The sequence below is a fragment of the Coregonus clupeaformis genome, unplaced genomic scaffold, assembly GCF_020615455.1.
Source record: "Coregonus clupeaformis isolate EN_2021a unplaced genomic scaffold, ASM2061545v1 scaf0299, whole genome shotgun sequence".
In the NCBI taxonomy this organism is placed as follows: domain Eukaryota; kingdom Metazoa; phylum Chordata; class Actinopteri; order Salmoniformes; family Salmonidae; genus Coregonus; species Coregonus clupeaformis.
In genome coordinates this window covers 189,308-212,500 of record NW_025533754.1, presented here as the reverse complement: position 1 = coordinate 212,500, position 23,193 = coordinate 189,308, and the positions used below count along the sequence as shown (strand labels likewise).

Sequence of the window (23,193 nt, the reverse complement as noted above, 5' to 3'; positions counted from 1 at the left end):
GGACTTAGTGGGACTATCATTTTGTTTTTCAAGAGGACAATGACCCAACACACCTCCAGGCTGTGTAAGGGCCATTTGACCAAGAAGGAGAGTACGGAGTGCTGCATCAGATGACCTGGCCTCCACAATCCCCCGACCTCAACCCAATTGAGATGGTTTGGGATGAGTCGGATGGCAGAGTGAAGGAAAAGCAGCCAACAAGTGCTCAGCATATGTGGGAACTCCTTCAAGACTGTTGGAAAAGCATTCCAGGTGAAGCGGGTTGAGAGAATGCAAAGCTGTCATCAAGGCAAAGGGTGGCTATTTGAAGAATCTCAAATATAAAATAGATTTTGATTTGTTTAACACTTTTTTGGTTACTACATGATTCCATATGTGCTTTTTCATAGTTTTGATGTCTTCACTATTACTCTACAATGTAGAAGTAGTGTGTCCAAACTTTTGACTGGTACTTTTTTCTCTCTCCCGGAGCGCACATCAATTGCCTCACTCATCACAGCAGCAGGCCCAGCAGCTATAAGACACTTTCATTACAGGAATCACAAGGATAATACACTCTACTGTTTGACCAAATCATGGTTTTAGCTGGCCAAAAAATAGAATGTTTTGAAACTTTTGAGTGAGGTGACCATGTAATGAATGTTCAGCTGGGATTGATGCCACCAATTCAAAATGTAACTTCCACAGCGAAGTCAAAGGGCGACTAAATGTTTAGTCTGGAGCCCTGCCCCTTGACATGTAGGTATTTTGTAATCAAAGTTGTGTCATAAGTAGTGGTCTGATAGGTTGCAGCAAGCTAACTAGCTAGCATTATCAATCTGAGCGTATGTATTGAGATGATGCTCTTTCAGGTTTAAGGTTGGTTGTATTTTTCCCGTCAACTTGTAGATGTAAATGCTGTCTTCTCCCGTGGAAACGTGGCATTCTGTCTTGTTTGAATCGACGCGATAAGTAAAGTGGCTCCAAACGTTGCCCCTTTTTCTACCATGAGCTTGTACCACCAGGAGCTTGTACCACCGGGAGCTTGTACCACCAGGACCTTGTACCCCCTAGAGCTTGTACCACCGGGAGCTTGTACCACCGGGAGCTTGTACCCCCTAGAGCTTGTACCACCGGGAGCTTGTACCACCGGGAGCTTGTACCCCCTAGAGCTTGTACCACCAGGACCTTGTACCCCCTAGAGCTTGTACCACCGGGAGCTCTCATTCACATTCCCTTAATAACCAGTGTGTCTGCTCTCATTCACATTCCCTTAACAACCAGTGTGTCTGCTCTCATTCACATTCCCTTTATAACCAGTGTGTGTGTTCTCCAACAATAGAACCATTTGCTTAATAACAATGTGTTTGTCTCTAATAGAACCGTACAGATGTGCAGTGTCAGCACCGCTGGCAGAAGGTTCTCAACCCAGAACTCATCAAAGGACCGTGGACCAAGGAGGAGGACCAGAGAGTAAGACACAACCTTATAGAACCTTAAAGAACCCTTACAGAAACATATGGAACATTATAGAGAACCATTTCAGCAGAGTTGGGTAGGTTACTTTCTAAATGTAATCTGTTACTAATTACCTGGCCAAAATTGTAATCAGTAACGTAACTTTTAGATTTCCCACTCAGTAACGTAATCTGATTACTTTCAGTTACTTTTAGATTACTTTCCCCTTAAGAGGCATTAGAAGAAGACTAAAATTAATATTACCAATTGAACGACATCTATTGCAGGATACATCAATGTTAGAGTTTACATAGCTGGCCATAAATGGATGTTGCATTTTACTTTATGGGTTTGTTATGTAGGCTTCTTCTAACCCATTGCTTTCTGCTACAGATAATAATACGATTAGACTATAGCGTTACATAATAAAACTAAGTCTGTCAGATTTCCAGTCATTCCAATTCATTTAATACCCCTTGATCATCAAGAATAGGACTTGGAAATATGGAAATATAGATTAGCCAAACTGTTTTACCTGAGCATAACCCCAAAACTAAGGTCTTATTATCTGACTACCATGGAGTGCTTAGTCAGCTAAGGACTTATTATCTGACTACCATGGAGTGCTTAGTCAGCTAAGGACGTATTATCTGACTACCATGGAGTGCTTAGTCAGCTAAGGACGTATTATCTGACTACCATGGAGTGCTTAGTCAGCTAAAGACTTATTATCTGACTACCATGGAGTGCTTAGTCAGCTAAAGACTTATTATCTGACTACCATGGAGTGCTTAGTCAGCTAAATACTTATTATCTGACTACCATGGAGTGCTTAGTCAGCTAAGGACTTATTATCTGACTACTATGGAGTGCTTAGTCAGCTAAGGACTTATTATCTGACTACCATGGAGTTCTTAGTCAGCTAAGGACTTATTATCTGACTACTATGGAGTGCTTAGTCAGCTAAGGACTTATTATCTGACTACCATGGAGTGCTTAGTCAGCTAATGTCTTATTATCTGACTACCATGGTGTGCTTAGTCAGCTAAGGTCTTATTATCTGACTACCATGGAGTGCTTAGTCAGCTAAGGACTTATTATCTGACTACCATGGAGTGCTTAGTTAGCTAAGGACTTATTATCTGACTACCATGGAGTGCTTAGTCAGCTAAGGACTTATTATCTGACTACCATGGAGTGCTTAGTTAGCTAATGTATTATTATCTGACTACCATGGAGTGCTTAGTTAGCTAAGGACTTATTATCTGACTACCATGGAGTGCTTAGTCAGCTAAGGACTTATTATCTGACTACCATGGAGTTCTTAGTCAGCTAAGGACTTATTTTCTGACTACCATGGAGTGCTTAGTTAGCTAAGGTCTTATTATCTGACTACCATGGAGTGCTTAGTCAGCTAAGGACTTATTATCTGACTACCATGGAGTGCTTAGTTAGCTACGGTCTTATTATCTGACTACCATGGAGTGCTTAGTCAGCTAAGGACTTGTACCACCAGGAGCTTGTACCACCAGGACCTTGTACCCCCTAGAGCTTGTACCACCAGGAGCTTGTACCACCAGGACCTTGTACCCCCTAGAGCTTGTACCACCGGGAGCTTGTACCACCGGGAGCTTGTACCCCCTAGAGCTTGTACCACCAGGAGCTTGTACCACCGGGAGCTTGTACCCCCTAGAGCTTGTACCACCAGGAGCTTGTACCACCGGGACCTTGTACCCCCTAGAGCTTGTACCACCAGGAGCTTGTACCACCGGAGCTTGTACCCCCTAGAGCTTGTACCACCAGGAGCTTGTACCACCGGGAGCTTGTACCCCCTAGAGCTTGTACCACCGGGAGCTTGTACCACCGGGAGCTTGTACCCCCTAGAGCTTGTACCACCGGGAGCTTGTACCACCAGGAGCTTGTACCCCCTAGAGCTTGTACCACCAGGAGCTTGTACCCCCTAGAGCTTGTACCACCAGGACCTTGTACCCCCTAGAGCTTGTACCACCAGGAGCTTGTACCACCAGGACCTTGTACCCCCTAGAGCTTGTACCACCAGGACCTTGTACCCCCTAGAGCTTGTACCACCAGGACCTTGTACCCCCTAGAGCTTGTACCACCGGGAGCTTGTACCCCCTAGAGCTTGTACCACCGGGAGCTTGTACCCCCTAGAGCTTGTACCACCGGGAGCTTGTACCCCCTAGAGCTTGTACCACCAGGACCTTGTACCCCCTAGAGCTTGTACCACCTGGAGCTTGTACCCCCTAGAGCTTGTACCACCGGGAGCTTGTACCACCGGGAGCTTTTACCACCTGGAGCTTGTACCCCCTAGAGCTTGTACCACCAGGACCTTGTACCCCCTAGAGCTTGTACCACCTGGAGCTTGTACCCCCTAGAGCTTGTACCACCGGGAGCTTGTACCACCGGGAGCTTGTACCACCGGGAGCTTGTACCACCGGGAGCTTGTACCCCCTAGAGCTTGTACCACCTGGAGCTTGTACCCCCTAGAGCTTGTACCACCGGGAGCTTGTACCACCGGGAGCTTGTACCACCTGGAGCTTGTACCCCCTAGAGCTTGTACCACCAGGACCTTGTACCCCCTAGAGCTTGTACCCCCGGGAGCTTGTACCACCTGGAGCTTGTACCCCCTAGAGCTTGTACCACCAGGACCTTGTACCCCCTAGAGCTTGTACCACCTGGAGCTTGTACCCCCTAGAGCTTGTACCACCGGGAGCTTGTACCACCGGGAGCTTGTACCACCGGGAGCTTGTACCACCGGGAGCTTGTACCCCCTAGAGCTTGTACCACCTGGAGCTTGTACCCCCTAGAGCTTGTACCACCGGGAGCTTGACCACCGGGAGCTTGTACCACCTGGAGCTTGTACCCCCTAGAGCTTGTACCACCAGGACCTTGTACCCCCTAGAGCTTGTACCCCCAGGAGCTTGTACCCCCTAGAGCTTGTACCCCCTAGAGCTTGTACCACCGGGAGAGTAGCCATGGCGTGTCCCTTATTTTTATCAATGATTTGTTCGCCGCCAGATTGGAGAGCGGTTCAATCTCTCCAACAGCTCTTGTCCAGAGCTTGTACCATCGGGAGCTTGTACCACCAGGAGCTTGTACCCCCTAGAGCTTGTACCACCGGGAGCTTGTACCACCAGGAGCTTGTACCACCGGGAGCTCTCATTCACATTCCCTTAATAACCAGTGTGTCTCTCATTCACTACCATGGAGTGCTTAGTCAGCTAAGGACTTATTGTCTGACTGCCATGGAGTGCTTAGTCAGCTAAGGACTTATTATCTGACTACCATGGAGTGTTTAGTCAGCTAAGGACTTATTATCTGACTACCATGGAGTGTTTAGTCAGCTAAGGACTTATTATCTGACTACCATGGAGTGTTTAGTCAGCTAAGGACTTATTATCTGACTACCATGGAGTGCTTAGTCAGCTAAGCTCTTATTATCTGACTACCATGGAGTGCTTAGTCAGCTAAGGTCTTATTATCTGACTACCATGGAGTGCTTAGTCAGCTAAGGACTTATTATCTGACTACCATGGAGTGCTTAGTCAGCTAAGGTCTTATTATCTGACTACCATGGAGTGCTTAGTCAGCTAAGGTCTTATTATCTGACTACCATGGAGTGCTTAGTCAGCTAAGGTCTTATTATCTGACTACCATGGAGTGCTTAGTCAGCTAAGGTCTTATTATCTGACTACCATGGAGTGCTTAGTCAGCTAAGGTCTTATTATCTGACTACCATGGAGTGCTTAGTCAGCTAAGGACTTATTAGCCTCTCTGTTGTTTATGTTGTTGTCATGGAGATCTGATTGGGCTCATTACATCAAGTTGAAAAACAAATGCTGCTCTCGGAATGGCATGCTTTGAGCACTACCGAAAAGTGCTATTTGCATGTAGAAAATGTTAATGCCATATGCTGCATTTGCTATATAGGCCAATTGTTTACCTTTTAGTTGGTGACACTTTGATATCTCGATAATTTGCTAATGTTTAAGTCTACCAAAAGTCTGCGAGTTTGAGCATGTGTCCATTAGGCCTACGGACATTGAATCAACACAAATTTGACTGAGCAATAAAATCCCCACTTGTGGTCTTAAATTAAACCTGTTTTTGACAGTATGGAACTATGGAGCAAAATATCACTGAGAAGTTTAGAATGGAGGAACTCCTCAAACGGTTATTCCACAGGCTGGAAGAGCAGCTTTCACTGGCAGTCCACTGGTCGCAAACACAATGATTGATAGGCAGCTTACATTTCTTAAATTCAAACATTATGGATTAAAATACACATATACATTTGTGAAAAGCCATCCACAACAACCAAAACCTGTAAAAACGCAAATAGCTAAATGAGAGAGCAGCAGTGTGATTCACATCATTGCGCTATGTAGATATCAGTAAGAGCAGCAGTGTGATTCACATCAAGGCGCTATGTAGATATCAGTAATAAGTGATATCCGTATCGCCCGTAGGCTACACCACTGCTGTCGTCTTTACCTCCAAGCGTTTATTTAAGTTGGATAATCTTTGGATGCCGACAGCAGTCACACCATTGGAAGACATGCTGTAGACAGACAAAAGCCTATTCCTGCTCCTTTCCCACGATCCATCAAATGCATTTGGTTTCATCCTAGCGGTCTCTGACTTGTGGTCAGACTGGCTCAGGCAGAACAAACTTAAAGTTGGGCTTTTTTTTCCAATGCTGATTTGAACGTCATTGAGAAACAGAATGGTGGCAAAAAAAAAATCCCCCCCGCAAACATCCTTTATGAATTTAAAGTAATCATAGAAGTAATCATCTAGTTTTTCAAAAGTATCTGTAAGCTGATTACAATATTTCTGCTGGTAACATAACGGATTACAGTTACAGCTTTTTTGTAATCAGTTACTTTTTTTGTAATCAGTTACTTTTTTTGTAATCAGTTACTTTTTTTGTAATCAGTTACTTTTTTGTAATCAGTAAAAAAAATTGTAATCAGTTACTTATAACGGATTACATGTAACCAGTTACTCCCCAACCACGCCTTTCAGAACCCTTTTAGAACCTTACATTAAGAGAACTCGTCTAGGAGCCATAACAGACCGCCATAGGTTAAGGTCTATATCCAAAACCCTTTTCCCTATATAGTGCACTACTTTTGGCCAGAGCATGAGAACTGTTCTATTGTATTGGTGCTAACACAGACAGTCAAGCGTTTCACTGAGAAGTGTTGTTGACCTGCACTGAGTAGCTCGCTAGTCACTACATATTATTAGCTGAAAGTGAGAGTTCTACAGTTATACTTCCACACACACACACATACACACACACACACACACACACACACACACACACACACACACACACACACACACACACACACACACACACACACACACACACACACACACACACACACACACACACACACACACACACTTCCATGCAGAAGCTAGGAGGTAATGATTAGCAAAGAGGCTAGCGGTGGAAACTCCCTCCCTCCCACTAGCAGGTGATTTAAAGAAGATGAGTGGGAGCAGAAGGGGGAGGGGGGGAGGGGGGGAGGGGGAGGGGGAGGGAGGAAGGTTTGACTAAGGGAATGAGAAGTTGTTGACTTTTGGATGGACAAAGACTAATAAACTGTTGTATTCTCTCTTTCCCTCCCCCTCCCCGTATCTCCTCCCTCCCCCTATCTCCCTCCTCCTCCCTCCATCTCCCTATCTCCCTCCTCCCCCCATCTCCCTCCCCGTATCTCCTCCCTCCCCCTCCCCCTATCTCCCTCCTCCTCATCTCCCTCCTCCTCCCTCTATCTCCCTATCTCCCTCCTCCCCCCATCTCCCTCCTCCTCCCTCCCCCTATCTCCCTCCCTCCCCGTATCTCCTCCCTCCCCCTCCCCCTATCTCCCTCCTCCTCCCTCCCCCTATCTCCCTCCCTCCCCGTATCTCCCTCCTCCTCCCCCCTATCTCCCTCCTCCTCCCTCCCCCTATCTCCCTCCCCCTCCCCGTATCTCCTCCCTCCCCCTCCCCCCTCCCCCCATCTCCCTCCTCCCCCTCCTACTCCCTTCCCCTATCTCCCTCCTCCTCCCTCCCCCTCCCCCTATCTCCCTCCCCCTCCCGTATCTCCTCCCCCCCCTCTATCTCCCTCCCCCGTATCTCCTCCCCCCCATCTCCCTCCTCCCCCTCCTACTCCCTTCCCCTATCTCCCTCCTCCTCCCTCCCCCTCCCCCTATCTCCCTCCTCCTCCCTCCCTCAGGTGATTGAACTAGTCCAGAAGTATGGAGCCAAGCGTTGGTCGGTGATCGCCAAGCACCTGAAGGGTCGGATAGGGAAGCAGTGCAGAGAGCGCTGGCACAACCACCTGAACCCTGAGGTGAAGAAGACTTCCTGGACCGAGGAGGAGGACCAGATCATCTACCAGGCCCACGAGAAACTGGGCAACCGCTGGGCCGAGATCGCCAAACTGCTGCCTGGCAGGTATGGAGAGAGACAGAGTGGGGTGGGGGAGAGAGAGTTAGAGAGAGACAGAGGGGGGTGGGGGAGAGAGAGAGACAGGAGGGTAGAGTTGGGGAGAGAGAGAGAGAGAGAGAGAGAGAGAGAGAGAGAGAGAGAGAGAGAGAGAGAGAGAGAGAGAGAGAGAGAGAGAGAGAGAGAGAGAGAGAGAGAGAGAGAGAGAGGAGAGAGAGGAGGAGAGAGAGAGAGAGAGAGAGAGAGAGAGAGAGAGAGAGAGAGATTGCTATCAAGAACAACTTTACAATGGCTGAATGTATGCGAATCCTTCTGTAACTAAGTCTGTACTAAGTAAATAATGATACTGTATTTAATAATAATACTGTAATTAATAATGATACTGTAATTAATAATGATACTGTAATTAATAATGATTTACCATCTACTATTCTTTCTATTCAGCATTTTAAAGAGAACAGTTTTGAAATGTGTATCTTGTTTTTTCTTGCTATTGGATTAAATCAGGGATGGGCCACTCCCCCCTTTAGTAGACCTGCGGATAAAAAATAAAGTGTTTCGGCATCTCAATTTACTGTTGAGAGTTAGAATAGTAGAATACACAAGGTGCAATTTAGAAATATGGATGTGCATCAGCAGTTTTTCACTTGTTACGTCCGTCATCGACAGCAAAAATAAAATTGGATTGGTAAATGAGTCTACCGGCCAGCTATCTAAAAATGGTAGTAATTACATTACCGACCGGGGGGGGCCCCATTGATTTGGGCGCAAACAAAATGTGCTCATGGTATTTCACTGAAAACTTTTGCATGAATGACTCAGGGGTGAAAGATGTTTGACACGTCAATGAATGCACAATCAAATGTAATTAACATAGCTCTCTCTCTCTCTCTCTCTCTCTCTCTCTCTCTCTCTCTCTCTCCCCCTGTCTCTCTCTCTCCCCCTGTCTCTCTCTGTCTCTCTCTCTCTCTCTCTCTCTCTCTCTCTCTCTCTCTCCCTCTCTCTCTGTCTGTCTCTCTCTCTCTCTCTCTCTCTCTCTCTCTCTGTCTGTCTCTCTCTCTCTCTCTGTGTCTCTCTCTCTCTCTCTCTCTCTCTCTCTCTCTCTCTCTCTCCCTCTCTCTCATTACCCAGGACTGATAATGCTATCAAGAACCACTGGAACTCTACGATGCGTAGGAAGGTGGAACAGGAGGGTTACCTTCAGCACGCCTCCCACGCCATCGCTCCCGGTTACGCCAACGCCAACCACCACAACGTGGGCTTCCATCACCACTCCCATCTCCCGCCCCTCTCCCCCCTCACGGGCAACTACCCCTATATTCCGGACCATAGGGTGAGTCCACGCTCTCACCCCCTTTCCCCCCTCTGTCGCTTTGGATAGAAGCTTCTGCGAAAAACAGGTTTTATCTCCCAGCTCCTGATTTGCTGTTTGTGGAGTCTGACCTGTTTCTATTGGTTCCCAAGGTGCTCTTTCCCCAAGCGCTGCACGTCAACATCTTGAACAGTCCACAGCACAGAACAGCTGCTGTACAGGTGAGACACTAGAGCAACAACTAAGGGAAAGCTTTCAGTTGGCCCTCACAGCAACCCAGGGATAGCTTTCAGTTGGCCCTCACAGCAACCCAGGAATAGCTTTCAGTTGGCCCTCACAGCAACCCAGGAATTTTTTTTAGTTGGCCCTCAATACACAATGACACAACAACCCAGGGAAACCTTTTTAGTTGGCCCTCAATACACAACAACCCAGGGAAACCTTTTTAGTTGGCCCTCAATACACAACGACACAACAACCCAGGGAAACCTTTTAGTTGGCCACTCTGTCTCACTACTCCACAGCAACAACCCAGGGATAGATTTCAGTTGGCCACTCACCTCACTATACCACAGCAACCAAGGGAAGGGTTTTAGTTCAATCCAGGATTCAAGGGAGAGGCTATACAGACACGCTTGGTTGTCACGATCGTCGTTAGATGAAGCGGACCAAGGCGCAGCGTGATAGGCGTACATAGTTTATTAAATGTACAACACGAACCAAAACAACAAAACAAACGATACGTGAAGTCCTAGGTTAAACAACAAACCTTACGGATCAAGATCCCACAATAAACAGTGCCAAACAGGCTGCCTAAGTATGGTCCCCAATCAGAGACAACAAGCTACAGCTGCCTCTGATTGGGAACCACCCTGGCCAACATAGAAATACACGAACTAGAACAAAACATAGAAAAGAACACATAGAAAATCCACACCCTGGCTCAACATATAAGATTCCCCACAGCCAGGGCGTGACAGTACCCCCCCCCCCAAAGGCGCGGACAGCGACCGCGCCAACCAAACACAAGAGGGTAGGGGCCTGGTGGGTATTCCGCCTCGGAGGCGGATCCGGCTCCGGGCGTGACCACCACTCTCTCTCTACCCCCCCGTAGCAGACCTGGTCTGGTCTGGCCCCGCTGGCCGGAGCTGGACTGGACATCGGTGGAGCGGATTGCTCTGGCTCCGGTGTGGAGCAGCTGACCGGTGCCGGACCAGGCACCGGTGGAACAGGCACGGACCGTGCCGGACTGACGACGCGCACCACTGGCTTGGTGCGGGGAGCAGGAACGGGCCGGACCGGGCTGACGACGCGCACCACTGGCTTGGTGCGGGGAGCAGGAACAGGCTGGACCGGGCTGGCGATGCGCACCACTGGCTTGGTGCGGGGAGCAGGAACGGGCCGGACCGGGCTGGCGACACGCACCACTGACTTGGTGCGGGGAGCAGGAACGGGCCGGACCGGGATGGCGACGCGCACCATAGGCTTGGTGCGGGGAGCAGGAACAGGCCGGACCGGGCTGGCGACGCGCACCACTGGCTTGGTGCGGGGAGCAGGAACGGGCCGGACCGGGCTGGCGACACGCACCACTGACTTGGTGCGGGGAGCAGGAACGGGCCGGACTGGGCTGGTGACGCGCACCATAGGCTTGGTGCGGGGAGCAGGAACAGGCCGGACCGGGCTGGCGACGCGCACCACAGGCTTGGTGCGAGGGACAGGAACAGGCCGGACCGGGCTGGCGACGCGCACCACTGGCTTGGTGCGGGGAGCAGGAACAGGCCGGACCGGGCTGACGACGCGCACCACAGGCTTGGTGCGAGGGACAGGAACAGGCCGGGCCGGGCTGACGACGCGCACCACAGGCTTGGTGCGAGGGACAGGAACAGGCCGGGCTGGACTGTGGAGACGGACTGGAGGTCTGGAACGGAGAGCTGACACAACCCGTCCTGGCTGAATGCCTATTTCCACACACTCTGTGTGAGGCATCAGCACAGGACGTACAGGGCTGTGCACTCGTACTGACACTACAGCACGTGGCACTGGCGCAGGATATCCGGGACCGAGGAGGGGTACTGGAGGCCACGAGCGTTGAGCCGGCACACTCCGTCCTGGCTGCATGCCCACCTTAGCACGACACGTGCGTGGTGCTAGCACAGGACGTACAGGACTGTGCCGGAACACTCGCGGCACAGTACGTAGCTCCGCATAACTCGGAACCTGCCCAGTCTCACGCTGCCTAGCCTGAGTACGGGAAGTTGGCTCTGCTCTACCTCTAGGCTCCGCCAACCACCCTTCCTGCCACCCAAACCTGGTGGCCTCCTCTCCTAAATCGCCGATGCGCCCTGTAGCTGCCTCCAGCAGCCCCGTCGTCCATGCCGTGTGCCCCCCCCCCAAAAAAAAATTATTGGGGTTGCCTCTCGCGTGTCCGTCGTCGGCACGGTTGGTGCCGTTTCTCCTCTCTTGCCAGGGCCTGTACCTTTGCCCAGGGCCCTCTGTCCGTGAATATGTCCTCCCATGACCACCATTCGCCCACCTGGGACATCGCCAGCTTCTCCTCCTGCTTGGCACGCTGCTTGGTCCTTTTATGGTGGGATCTTCTGTCACGATCGTCGTTAGATGAAGCGGACCAAGGCGCAGCGTGATAGGCGTACATAGTTTATTAAATGTACACAATACGAACCAAAACAACAAAACAAACGATACGTGAAGTCCTGGGTTAAACAACAAACCTTACGGATCAAGATCCCACAATAAACAGTGCCAAACAGGCTGCCTAAGTATTCCCCAATCAGAGACAACAAGCTACATCTGCCTCTGATTGGGAACCACCCTGGCCAACATAGAAATACACGAACTAGAACAAAACATAGAAAATAACACATAGAAAATCTACACCCTGGCTCAACATATAAGAGTCCCCAGAGCCAGGGGCGTGACATTGGTGACCAAATTGCTGAACTATGTCGTTCAGCTGAGAGTCGAGTGTGGAGAGGAATGGATTCGTTTCAGTCAGTTCAGTCAGTCATCCTGATGAGCCCTTCCCAGCCAGCTGGTTTATGCTATCTGGCAACAACAGCAGCATGGCTCTAGTTAAAACTTGTAAAATAAAGTGATGTTTATTTTTAATGGGAGAGGGAGAAATAACTTGTAGTATTGGTTACCTTCTGGATGTCACTGTGACATGTCAAATTAGCTAACGTAGCGACAAGCGAATGACCACTGACGGTGTTGCATCGAGGTGCTTCCCACCGACGAGCGGCTGTACCACATGTCGCAGGTGGTAGCTAACGTGGCCAATTTGTTCCCACTTGATTTGATTTAGTAAATTATTTGTTAAAGTCTGTTATATTAGGGAAGTCAAATGAATGGGCTTCTGCCTAGTCACTAGGGGGAGTTCTTTCTAGAGCGTTAATAATAATAATAATAATAATAATAATAATAATAATAATAATAATAATAATAATCATGTTCATAAGAGCATTTTCTACATCTCTAAATGTTTAAACTAGTGTAAAATACAAAACATTACGAACACCTTCCTAATATTGAGTTGCACCCCTTTTCGCCCTCAGAACAGCGTCAATTTGTCGGGGCTACAAGGTGTCGAAAGCGTTCCACAGGGATGCTGGCCCATGTTGACGCCAATGCTTCCTACAGTTGTCCTTTGGGTGGTGGACCATTCTTGATACACACTAGAAACTGTTGAGCGTGAAAAATCCAGCAGCGTTGCAGTTCTTGACACACTCAAACAGGTGTGCCTGGCACCTACTACCATACCCCGTTCAAAGGCACTTCAATCTTTTGTCTTGCCCATTCACCCTCTGAATGGCACACATACACAACCCTTGTCTCAATTGTCTCAAGGCTTAAAAAATCCTTCTTTAACCTGTCTCCTCCCCTTCATCTACACTGATTGAAGTGGATTTAACAAGTGACATCAATAAGGGATCATAGCTTTCACCTGGATTCATCTGGTCAGTCTATGTCATGGAAAGAGCAGGTGTTCCTAATGTTTTGTGCACTCAGTGTATATGTGATTATTGAAAAGATCTGTGAGTTTGCATCATTTACTATCATCCTAAATTAAGATATTGAATTATTTTGCCATTTTTAATGAATGTATACTACGCTAGTTTCCATGATGTGGACAGTATGTGTTACTACGTCACAAGCCGACGTTTTGACCACATCGATTTGGAGGGGAATTACACACATTTTTCCCTCAGATCGAGATCGGTGATGTTAGCATAAACGTTTATAGTCAACACGATCAATTGCTTAAAACAGATCAATATCTTTGGTTTTGTACTGTTGATTTTGTCATGTTTGCTGGGGGTCGCAGGACATAGACGCAGCTATAATTTTATTTCTCAAATTGCACAGATAATAATATGCCATTTAGCAGACGCTTTTATCCAAAGCGACTTACAGTCATGCGTGCATACATTTTTTAGTGTATGGGTGGTCCCGGGGATCGAACCCACTACCCTGGCGTTACAAGTGCCGTGCTCTACCAATCGAGCTACAGAGGACCACGTTCCTCCATATATAAATTAATGGGGTAATAATGTTAGGTACAAAATATGATGAATCACAATAACTGTTTGCTAAAAGTGTAATTTTTGTAATGCCAATCCTGGTTATAGGTAACAATCCTTCATATGAACTGCCAACGTTAATACGCATATTATTCGATAATTGTGGAAAAAAATTAAGATATGCAAGATTTTGTAATATATACAGGGCAGTCGGAAAGTATTCAGACCCTGTCCCTTTTTCCACATTTTGTTACGTTATTATTATTATTCTAAAATGTCCTCGTCAATCTACATCCCATAATAACAAAGCGAAAACAGGTTTTTAGATTTCTTTGTTTGTTGCAAATGTAGCCTAGTGGTTAGAGCGTTGGGCCAGTAGCTGAAAGGTTTTCGAATCCCAGAGCCAACTAAGGTTGAAGAAATCTGTTGACGTGCCCTTGAGCAAGGCACTTAACCCTAATTTATCCTGTTAGTCGCTCTGTGATAAGAGCATCTGCTAAATGACTACAATGTAAATGTAAAATAATTTGGGGTGGTCTCTCTGTAAAAAGTGGCTGGCCACACACCAATACACCGATCTGACAGTCAAACTATCATTTAAATAGCAGCCAACTGTTGTCACTGTTGATATCCTATGGCGGGTTGTGATTTCTTGAAGAAAGTGGTTTGTTCTCTTTTCCGTGATGGCAGCCTCCCAAACTCAACATCTGCCATTCCTTAAATATAGATATAAGCCTTATACAAGTTCTCATCTAACCAACCATGTATAGGTTATATAGGTTATTCACACATTTGTCCCGTGTTAACTGGAAGTTATTCAAAGAAAAGTGTTGCGTAACACTTACCGCGTTCGCGAACTACTTGAATCAAAATGCAACACTTCAAAATGTAGCTAGCTGTCTTCTCCAAATTGTCCTCTTCCCAGATTCCCAGATTCCATGTGGTTTTTGAGCTGTGTTCATTTTTTAAAGGACGTGCAACCTCTTGCGCAATTGATTTCAACATCAAATCAAATTGTATTTTTCACATGCTTCGTAAAACAACAGGTGTAGACTAACAGTGAAATGCTTACTAACGGGCCGTTCCCAACAACGCAGAGAGAAAGAAAATAGAGAAATAACAGAACAGTAAAACACGCAATAATAAAATGATAATAAATACACAATGAGGAACGATAACTCGAGTCGATGTGCAGGAGTACGAGGTAACTGAAGTAAGATATGTACAGTGTCTTCAGAAAGTATTCATACCCCTAGACTTAATCCACATTTTGTTGTTTTACAGTCTGAATTCAAAATAGATTAAATAGATTTTTGACAAAGTGAAAATTAAATACAGAAATATCTCTTTTACATAAGTATTCACACCCCTGAGTCAATACTTTGTAGAAGCACCTTTGGCGGCGATTACAGCTTTGGGTCGTCTTGGGTATGTCTGTATCAGCTTTGCACATCTGGATTTGGGGATTTCTACCGTTCTTCCATGCAGATTTTCTCAAGCTCTGTTAAGATGGGGAGCAGCAGTGAACAGCAATCTTCAAGTCTTTCCACAGATTCTCAATGGGATTCAAGTCTGGGCTTTGGCTGGGCCACTCAAGGACTTTCACATTCTTGTTCTGAAGCCATTCCAGCGTTGCTTTGACTGTATGCTTGGGGTCATTGTCCTGTTGGAACGTAAATCTTCGCCCCAGTCTAAGGTCGTTTGCACTCTGAAGCAGGTTCTCATCAAGGATTTGCCTGCTTGTATTTGGCTCCATTCATTGTTCCCTCTATCCTTACTATCCCCACAGTCCCTGCCTCTGAAAAGCATCCCCATAGCATGATGCTGCCACCGCCATGCTTCACGGTAGGGATGGTGTTAGACGGATGATGAGCTGTGCCTGGTTTTCTCGAGACATAGCGCTTTGCATTCAGGCCCAAGAGTTAATTTTTGTTTGTCTCATCAGACCACATAATCTTTTGCCTTATGCTCTCAGAGTCTTTCACATGCCTTTTTGCAAACTCCAGGCTGTCATGTTCCTTTTTCTCAGGAATGGCTTCTGTCTGGTCACTGACTTCTGTCTCCCATAAAGCCCAGATTGGTGAAATGCTATGGAGCAGGGGTTCCCTAACTTTCTACTCAGGTCCCCCTTCCAGGTCCCCCTTCCAGGTCCCCCTTCCACCTCGCGGCGCCTGTCTATTTCTATGGGCAGATGGTGCCCTAGAGGCTGTTGTCCTTCTGGAAGGTTCTCCCATCTCAGCCAAGGAACTCTGTAGTTCTGTCAGAGTGGCCACTGGGTTCTTGGTCACCTCCCTGACCAAGGTCCTTCTTGACTGGTTGGTCAGTTTGCTCCTACGGCCAGCTCTAGGCTGGGTCTGGGTAGTTCCATATCTTGTCAATTTCCCAATGATGGAGACCACTGTGCTCTTGGAAACTTTCAACACGCTAAAAATTGTTTTATACCTTTCCGCAGATAAATGCGGAAAGGTATCTTATATCTGGTGTTTCTTTCTAAATCATGTCCAATCAATGGAATTTGCCACAGGTGGAATCCAATCAAGTTGTAGTGACATCTCAACTGAAATATCACATTTACATAAGTATTCAGACCCTTTACTCAGTACTTTGTTGAAGCTCATTTGGCAGCGATTACAGCCTCAAGTCTTCTTGGGTATGACGCTACAAGCTTGGCACACCTGTATTTGGGGATTTTGTCCCATTCTTCTCTGCAGATCCTCTCAAGCTCTGTCAGGTTATATGGGGAGCATCGCTGCACAGCTATTTTCAGATCTCTGCAGAGATGTTCGATCAGGTTCAAGTCCGTGTTCTGGCTGGGCCACTCAAGGACATTCAGAGACTTGTCCCGAAGCCACTCCTGCATTGTCTTGGCTGTGTGCTTAGGGTCGTTGTCCTGTTGGAAGGTGAACCTTTGCCCCAGTCTGAGGTCCTGAGCACTCTGGAGCAGGTTGTCATCAAGGATCTCTCTGTAAGTTGCTCCGTTCATCTTTCCCTCGATCCTGACTAGTCTCCCAGTCCCTGCCCCTGAAAAACATTCCCACTGCATGATGCTGCCACCACCATGCTTCACCGTAGAGATGGTGCCAGGTTTCCAGCAGATGTGACGCTTGGCATTCAGGCCAAAGAGTTCAATCTTGGTTTCATTAGACCAGAGAATCTTGTTTTTCATCATCTGAGTCCTTAAGGTGCCTTTTGGCAAACTCATAGCGGGCTGTCATGTGCCTTTTACTGAGGAGTGGCTTCCGTCTGGCCACTCTACCATAAAGCCCTGATTGGTGGAGTGCTGCAGAGATGGGTGTCCTTCTAGGAACTCTGGAGCTCTGTCGGGTCACTCTGTGACTATCAGGTTCTTGGTCACCTCCCTGACCAAGGCCCTTCTTCCCCTATTGCTCAGTTTAGCCGGGCGGCCAGCTCTAGGAAGAGTCTTGGTGGTTCCAAACTTCTTCCATTTAAGAATGATGGAGGCCACTGTTTTCTTGGGGACCTTCAATGCTGCAAACATTTTTTGGTACCCTTCCCCAAATCTGTGCCTCGACACAATCCTGTCTTGGAGCACTACAGACAATTCCATGGACCTCATGTCTTGGTTTTTGCTCTGACATGCACTGTCAACTGTGTGCCTTTCCAAATCATGTCCAATCAATTGAATTTACCACAGGTGGATTCCAATCAAGTTGTAGAAACATCTCAAGGATGATCAATGGAAACAGGATTCACCTGAGCTCAATTTCGAGTCTCATAGCAAAGGGTCTGAATACTGTAAATAAGGTATTTCTGTTTTTTATTTTGATAAATGTACAAATATTTCTAAAAACCTGTTTTCGCTTTGCCATTATGGGGTATTGTGTGTAAATTGATGAGGATGTTTAAAAAAAATCAATTTTAGAATAAGGCTGTAACGTAATAAAATGTGGAAAAGGTGAAGGGGTCTGTACTTTCCGAATGCACTGCATGTAAATGAGATATTTCTGTATTTGAATTTTCAATAAATTTGCTAAAAATTCTAAAAACATGTTTTCACCTTGTTATTATGTGGTATTGTGTGTATCCATTTTGAATTCAGGCTGGAACACAACAAAATGTGTAATAAGTCTAAGGGTATGAATACTTTCTGAAGGCACTGTACATATAACTAGGAATAAAGTAACTAGGCAACAGGATAGATAATAAACAGTATGTGATGAGTCAAAAGAAGTTAATGCAAAAAGGGTCAATGCAGAGCTATTTGGTTAACTATTTAACTAACTATTTTGCAGTCTTATGGTTTGGGGGTAGAAGCTGTTCAGGGTCCTGTTGGTTCCAGACTTGGTGCATCGGTACCGCTTGCCGTGTGGTAGCAGAGAGAACAGTCTATGACTAGGGTGGCTGAAGTCTTTGACAATTTTTGGCCTTTCTCTGACACCGCCTGGTATAGCGGTCCTGGATGGCAGGAAGCTTGGCCCCAGTGATGTACTGGGCCGTACGCACTACCCTCTGTAGCGGCTTGCGATCGGGTAGTAAGCAGTTGCCATACCAAGCGGTAATGCAGCCAGTCAAGTTGCTCTCAACTTTTTGAGGATCTGAGGGCCCATGCCAAATCTTTTCAGCCTCCTGAGAGGGAAGAGGTGTTGTCATTCCTTCTTCATGACTGTGTTGGTGTGTGTGGACCATGATAGATCCTTAGTGATGTGGACACAGAGGAACGTGAAGCTCTCGACCCGCTCCACTACAGCCTCGTCGATGTGAATCAGGGCCTGCTCAGTTTCCTGTAGTCCACGATCAGCTCTTTTGTCTTGCTGACGTTAAGGGAGAGGTTGTTGTCCTGGCACCACACTGCCAGGTCTCTGACCTCCTCTCTATAGGCTGTCTCATCGTTGTCTGTGATCAGGCCTACCACCGACAGGTTGTAGACAGGTTACCTTGGCGTTCTTGGGCACAGGGACTATGGTGGTCTGCTAGAAACATGTTGGTATTACAGACTGGGTCAGGGAGAGGTTGAAAATGTCAGTGAAGACACTTGCCAGCTGGTCAGCGCATTCTCTGAGTACGCGTCCTGGTAATCAGTCTGGCCCTGAGGCCTTGTGAATTTTAACCTGTTTAAAGGTCTTACTCACATCTGCTACAAAGAATGTGATCACACAGTTGTCCGGAACAGCTGGTGCTCTCATGCATTGGCTCAGTGTTGCTTGCCTCGAAGTGAGCATAGAAGGCATTTAGCTCGTCTGGTAGGCTCGCGTCAATGGGCAACTCACGGCTGGGTTTCCCTTTGTATTCCATGATAGTTTGCAAGCCCTGCCATATCTGACGAGCGTCAATGCTGGCTTAGTAGGATTCGATCTTAGTCCTGTATTGACGCTTTTGTATTGAGGTCGTGGCGGGATTTCTTATAAGCGTCCGGATTAGTGTCCCTCTCCTTGAAAGCGGCAGCTCTAGCCTTTAGCTCGGTGCGGATGTTGCCTGTAATCCACGGAAAACTCTCTTGGTAAATAGTATGATCTACAGTTTATCATTAGTTATTCTAACTCAGGTGAGCAGAACCTCGAGACTTTTCCTTAACATTAGAAATTGTGCACCAGCTGTTGTAAACAAAGAGACACCCCCCCCGAAACCACTGTTCCGTCCTGCTGATGCATAGAAAAACCATCTAGATGGAGAGTTATCATGTCCACGACTCCGAGAAACTATTACAGTTCTTCAGGCCCCGTTGATAGGAAAGTCTCTAACAAAGTTCGTCCAGTTTGTTCTCCAGTGATTGTATGTTTGCTAATAGAACGGAGGGTATCATCAGGCTTCCCCACGTAGTTTCATCAGGCTTCCCCACGTAGTTTCATCAGGCTTCCCCACGTAGTTTCATCAGGCTTCCCCACGTAGTTTCATCAGGCTTCCCCACGTAGTTTCATCAGGCTTCCCCACGTAGTTTCATCAGGCTTCCCCACGTAGTTTCATCCGGCTTCCCCACGTCGGCCGTCTCTTTCTCTTCTGAGTCTCAGGGATTAGGGCCTGGTCCAGTGAGCAGTATGTCCTGATCCGTGGTGAGCAGTATGTCCTGATCCGTGGTGAGCAGTATGTCCTGATCCGTGGTGAGCAGTATGTCCTGATCCGTGGTGAGCAGTATGTCCTGATCCGTGGTGAGCAGTATGTCCTGATCCGTGGTGAGCAGTATGTCCTGATCCGTGGTGAGCAGTATGTCCTGATCCGTGGTGAGCAGTATGTCCTGATCCGTGGTGAGCAGTATGTCCTGATCCGTGGTGAGCAGTATGTCCTGATCCGTGGTGAGCAGTATGTCCTGATCCGTGGTGAGCAGTATGTCCTGATCCGTGGTGAGCAGTATGTCCTGATCCGTGGTGAGCAGTATGTCCTGATCCGTGGTGAGCAGTATGTCCTGATCCGTGGTGAGCAGTATGTCCTGATCCGTGGTGAGCAGTATGTCCTGTTCTGATGTCCAGAAGCTCTTTTCAACATAGGAAATAATGGTGGAAACATTATGTACAAAAAAAGTTAAGATCAGCTCAACACAAAATAACAGAATTGGTCAGGAGACCATAAAACGGGAAGCTATCCATTCTAGCGCCATTCTGGGAAGTGATAATTGATGAGTGATTAACAAAACAGTGTGGCGTTTTCATTCTGTTTTGGTGACCCACATATCAAAATGCAACATTCCAAAATGTAGCTGACTGTGTTCTGCAGGTTGTCCTCTAACCAGTGATGTAAAAAATATCTCCAGTTTCCATGTGGTTTTTTGAGTTGTGGTAGTTTCAACAGCGCATATCTATTTATTGCCACTTATCAAAACAACAGCATTTTTGGTGTGTGTGGCGTTTATAAGGTGCTTGATTACTATTGTTGTATGTGTGGATAGTAAATGTTATGTTTAGGTTATACACTACCGGTCAAAAGTTTTAGAACACCTACTCATTCAAGGGTTTTTCTTAATTTTTTTTACTATTTTCTACATTGTATAATAATAGTGAAGACATCAAAACTATGAAATAACACATGTGGAATCATGTAGTAAACAAAAAAGTGTTATACAAATCAAAATATATTTTATATTTGAGATTCTTCAAATAGCCACCCTTTGCCTTGATGACAGCTTTGCACACTCTTGGCATTCTCTCTGAGCGCTACCATATGGAATTATAGGGTCGTGTACAATGCATTGCTGAAATACCCGGGTAAAATAACAATATATTCTACTCATTGTCTGAATTTCATTGATACACTGTAAGCTGATGAATTTCAAGCACAGAGACCGTATCGGTTGACAAGTCACATAGAAAAGGAGAGCTTGTACGATGTTGCATGGGGCAAAAAATAAATAAATGGCTTACAACACCGTGCGAAACTGCTTTACAACACCGTGCGACGTTTTTACAGTAGCCAACTGCTTTACAACACCGTGCGACGTTTTTACAGTAGCCAACTGCTTTACAACACCGTGCAACGTTTTTACAGTAGCCAACTGCTTTACAACACCGTGCAACGTTTTTACAGTAGCCAACTGCTTTACAACACCGTCGCGACGTTTTTACAGTAGCCAACTGCTTTACAACACCGTGCGACGTTTTTACAGTAGCCAACTGCTTTACAACACCGTGCAACGTTTTTACAGTAGCCAACTGCTTTACAACACCGTGCGACGTTTTTACAGTAGCCAACTGCTTTACAACACCGTGCAACGTTTTTACAGTAGCCAACTGCTTTACAACACCGTGCAACGTTTTTACAGTAGCCAACTGCTTTACAACACCGTGCAACGTTTTTACAGTAGCCAACTGCTTTACAACACCGTGCGACGTTTTTACAGTAGCCAACTGCTTTACAACACCCCATATTTCTGATGATTTGTCTGTACTGTGTGTGTAAGGATGGGGAAACTGGAAGCCATATTTCTCAACATGCTCACAACCTGCCATTGGATACACATTATTAAAAAAAAATGTGCATGTCAAGTTATAGTCAAATACTGTATGGAAAATGATACTGTATTTAAAAATGATACTGTAATTAATAATGATACTGTATTTAATAATGATACTGTATTTAATAATGATACTGTAATTAATAATAATTACATTAATAATAATACTGTATTTAATAATGATACTGTATTTAATAATGATACTGTATTTAATAATGATACTGTAATTAATAATAATTACATTAATAATAATACTGTATTTAATAATGATACTGTATTTAATAATGATACTGTAATTAACAATAATTACATTAATAATAATACTGTATTTAATAATAATACTGTATTTAATAATGATACTGTATTTAATAATGATACTGTATTTAATAATGATACTGTAATTAATAATGATTTACCATCTACTATTCTTTCTATTCAGCATTTTAAGAAGAACAGTTTTGAAATGTGCATCTTGTATTTTCTTGCTATTGGATTAAATCAGGGATAGGCCAATCCCCCCTTTTGTAGACCTGCGGATAAAAAATAAAGTGTTTCGGCATCTCAATTTACTGTTGAGAGTTAGAATAGTAGAATACACAAGGTGACATTTAGAAATATGGATGTGCATCAGCAGTTTTTCACTTGTTACGTCCGTCATCGACAGCAAAAATAAAATTGGATTGGTAAATTAGTCTACCGGCCAGCTATCTAAAAATGGTAGTAATTACATTACCGACCGGGGGGGGCCCCATTGATTTGGGCGCAAACAAAATGTGCTCATGGTATTTCACTGAAAACTTTTGCATGAATGACTCAGAGGTGAAAGATGTTTGACACGTCAATGAATGCACAATCAAATGTAATTAACATAGCTCTCTCTCTCTCTCTCTCTCCCCCTGTCTCTCTCTCTCTCCCCCTGTCTCTCTCTCTCTCTCTCTCCCCCTCTCTCTCCCTCTCTCTCTCTCTCTCTCTCTCTCTCTCTCTCTCTCTCTCTCTCTCTCTCTCTCTCTCTCTCTCTCTCTCTCTCTCTCTCTGTCTCTCTGTCTCTCTGTCTCTCTGTCTCTCTCCCCCTCTCCCTCTCTGTCTCCCTCTCTCTCTCCCCCTCTCCCTCTCTCCCTGTAGAGACATTACACTGAGGAGGACCCAGAGAAGGAGAAGAGGGTGAAGGAGATTGAGCAGCTGCTCATGTCAACAGAGAATGAGCTGAGGGGACAGCCTGCACCACCTGTGAGTGAGAGAGAGAGCGTGTGTGTGTGTGTGTGTGTGTGTGTAGGAGGAAACATCTGGGGGTCTATTTCACAGAAGTGATGAAATCACCCTTATCTCGCTGTGTGTGCTGTGACCCCCTTGTGCAACCCCCTACCACCACCACAGCCATCTTCCTGCCAACTTTAACTTCCCTTTCCCTCTCTCTCCCTCTCTCTCACCTCTCTCCAACAATCTGACACTTTCTTTATTGGCATGGAAAACATTGCGTCAATATTGCCAAAGCAACAATGTAAACAATAGACATTGTAATAAAATAATAAACAATAATATAAAAA

The 23,193-nt window shown here is 46.1% G+C and overlaps 1 protein-coding gene across 2 annotated transcripts in view; it reads left to right on the top strand.

Moving 5' to 3' along the window:
• LOC121555450 (transcriptional activator Myb-like) overlaps window positions 1–23,193 on the top strand; it is a 67,057-nt gene that overhangs the window by 11,592 nt on the left and 32,272 nt on the right. For both annotated transcript variants that reach the window (XM_041869301.2, XM_041869300.2), the window contains exons 4-7: window positions 1,360–1,452; window positions 7,688–7,908; window positions 9,031–9,232; window positions 22,772–22,876. In XM_041869301.2, coding sequence (XP_041725235.2) covers window positions 1,360–1,452; window positions 7,688–7,908; window positions 9,031–9,232; window positions 22,772–22,876 — 621 coding nt within the window. The remainder of the gene's footprint in view (window positions 1–1,359; window positions 1,453–7,687; window positions 7,909–9,030; window positions 9,233–22,771; window positions 22,877–23,193) is intronic.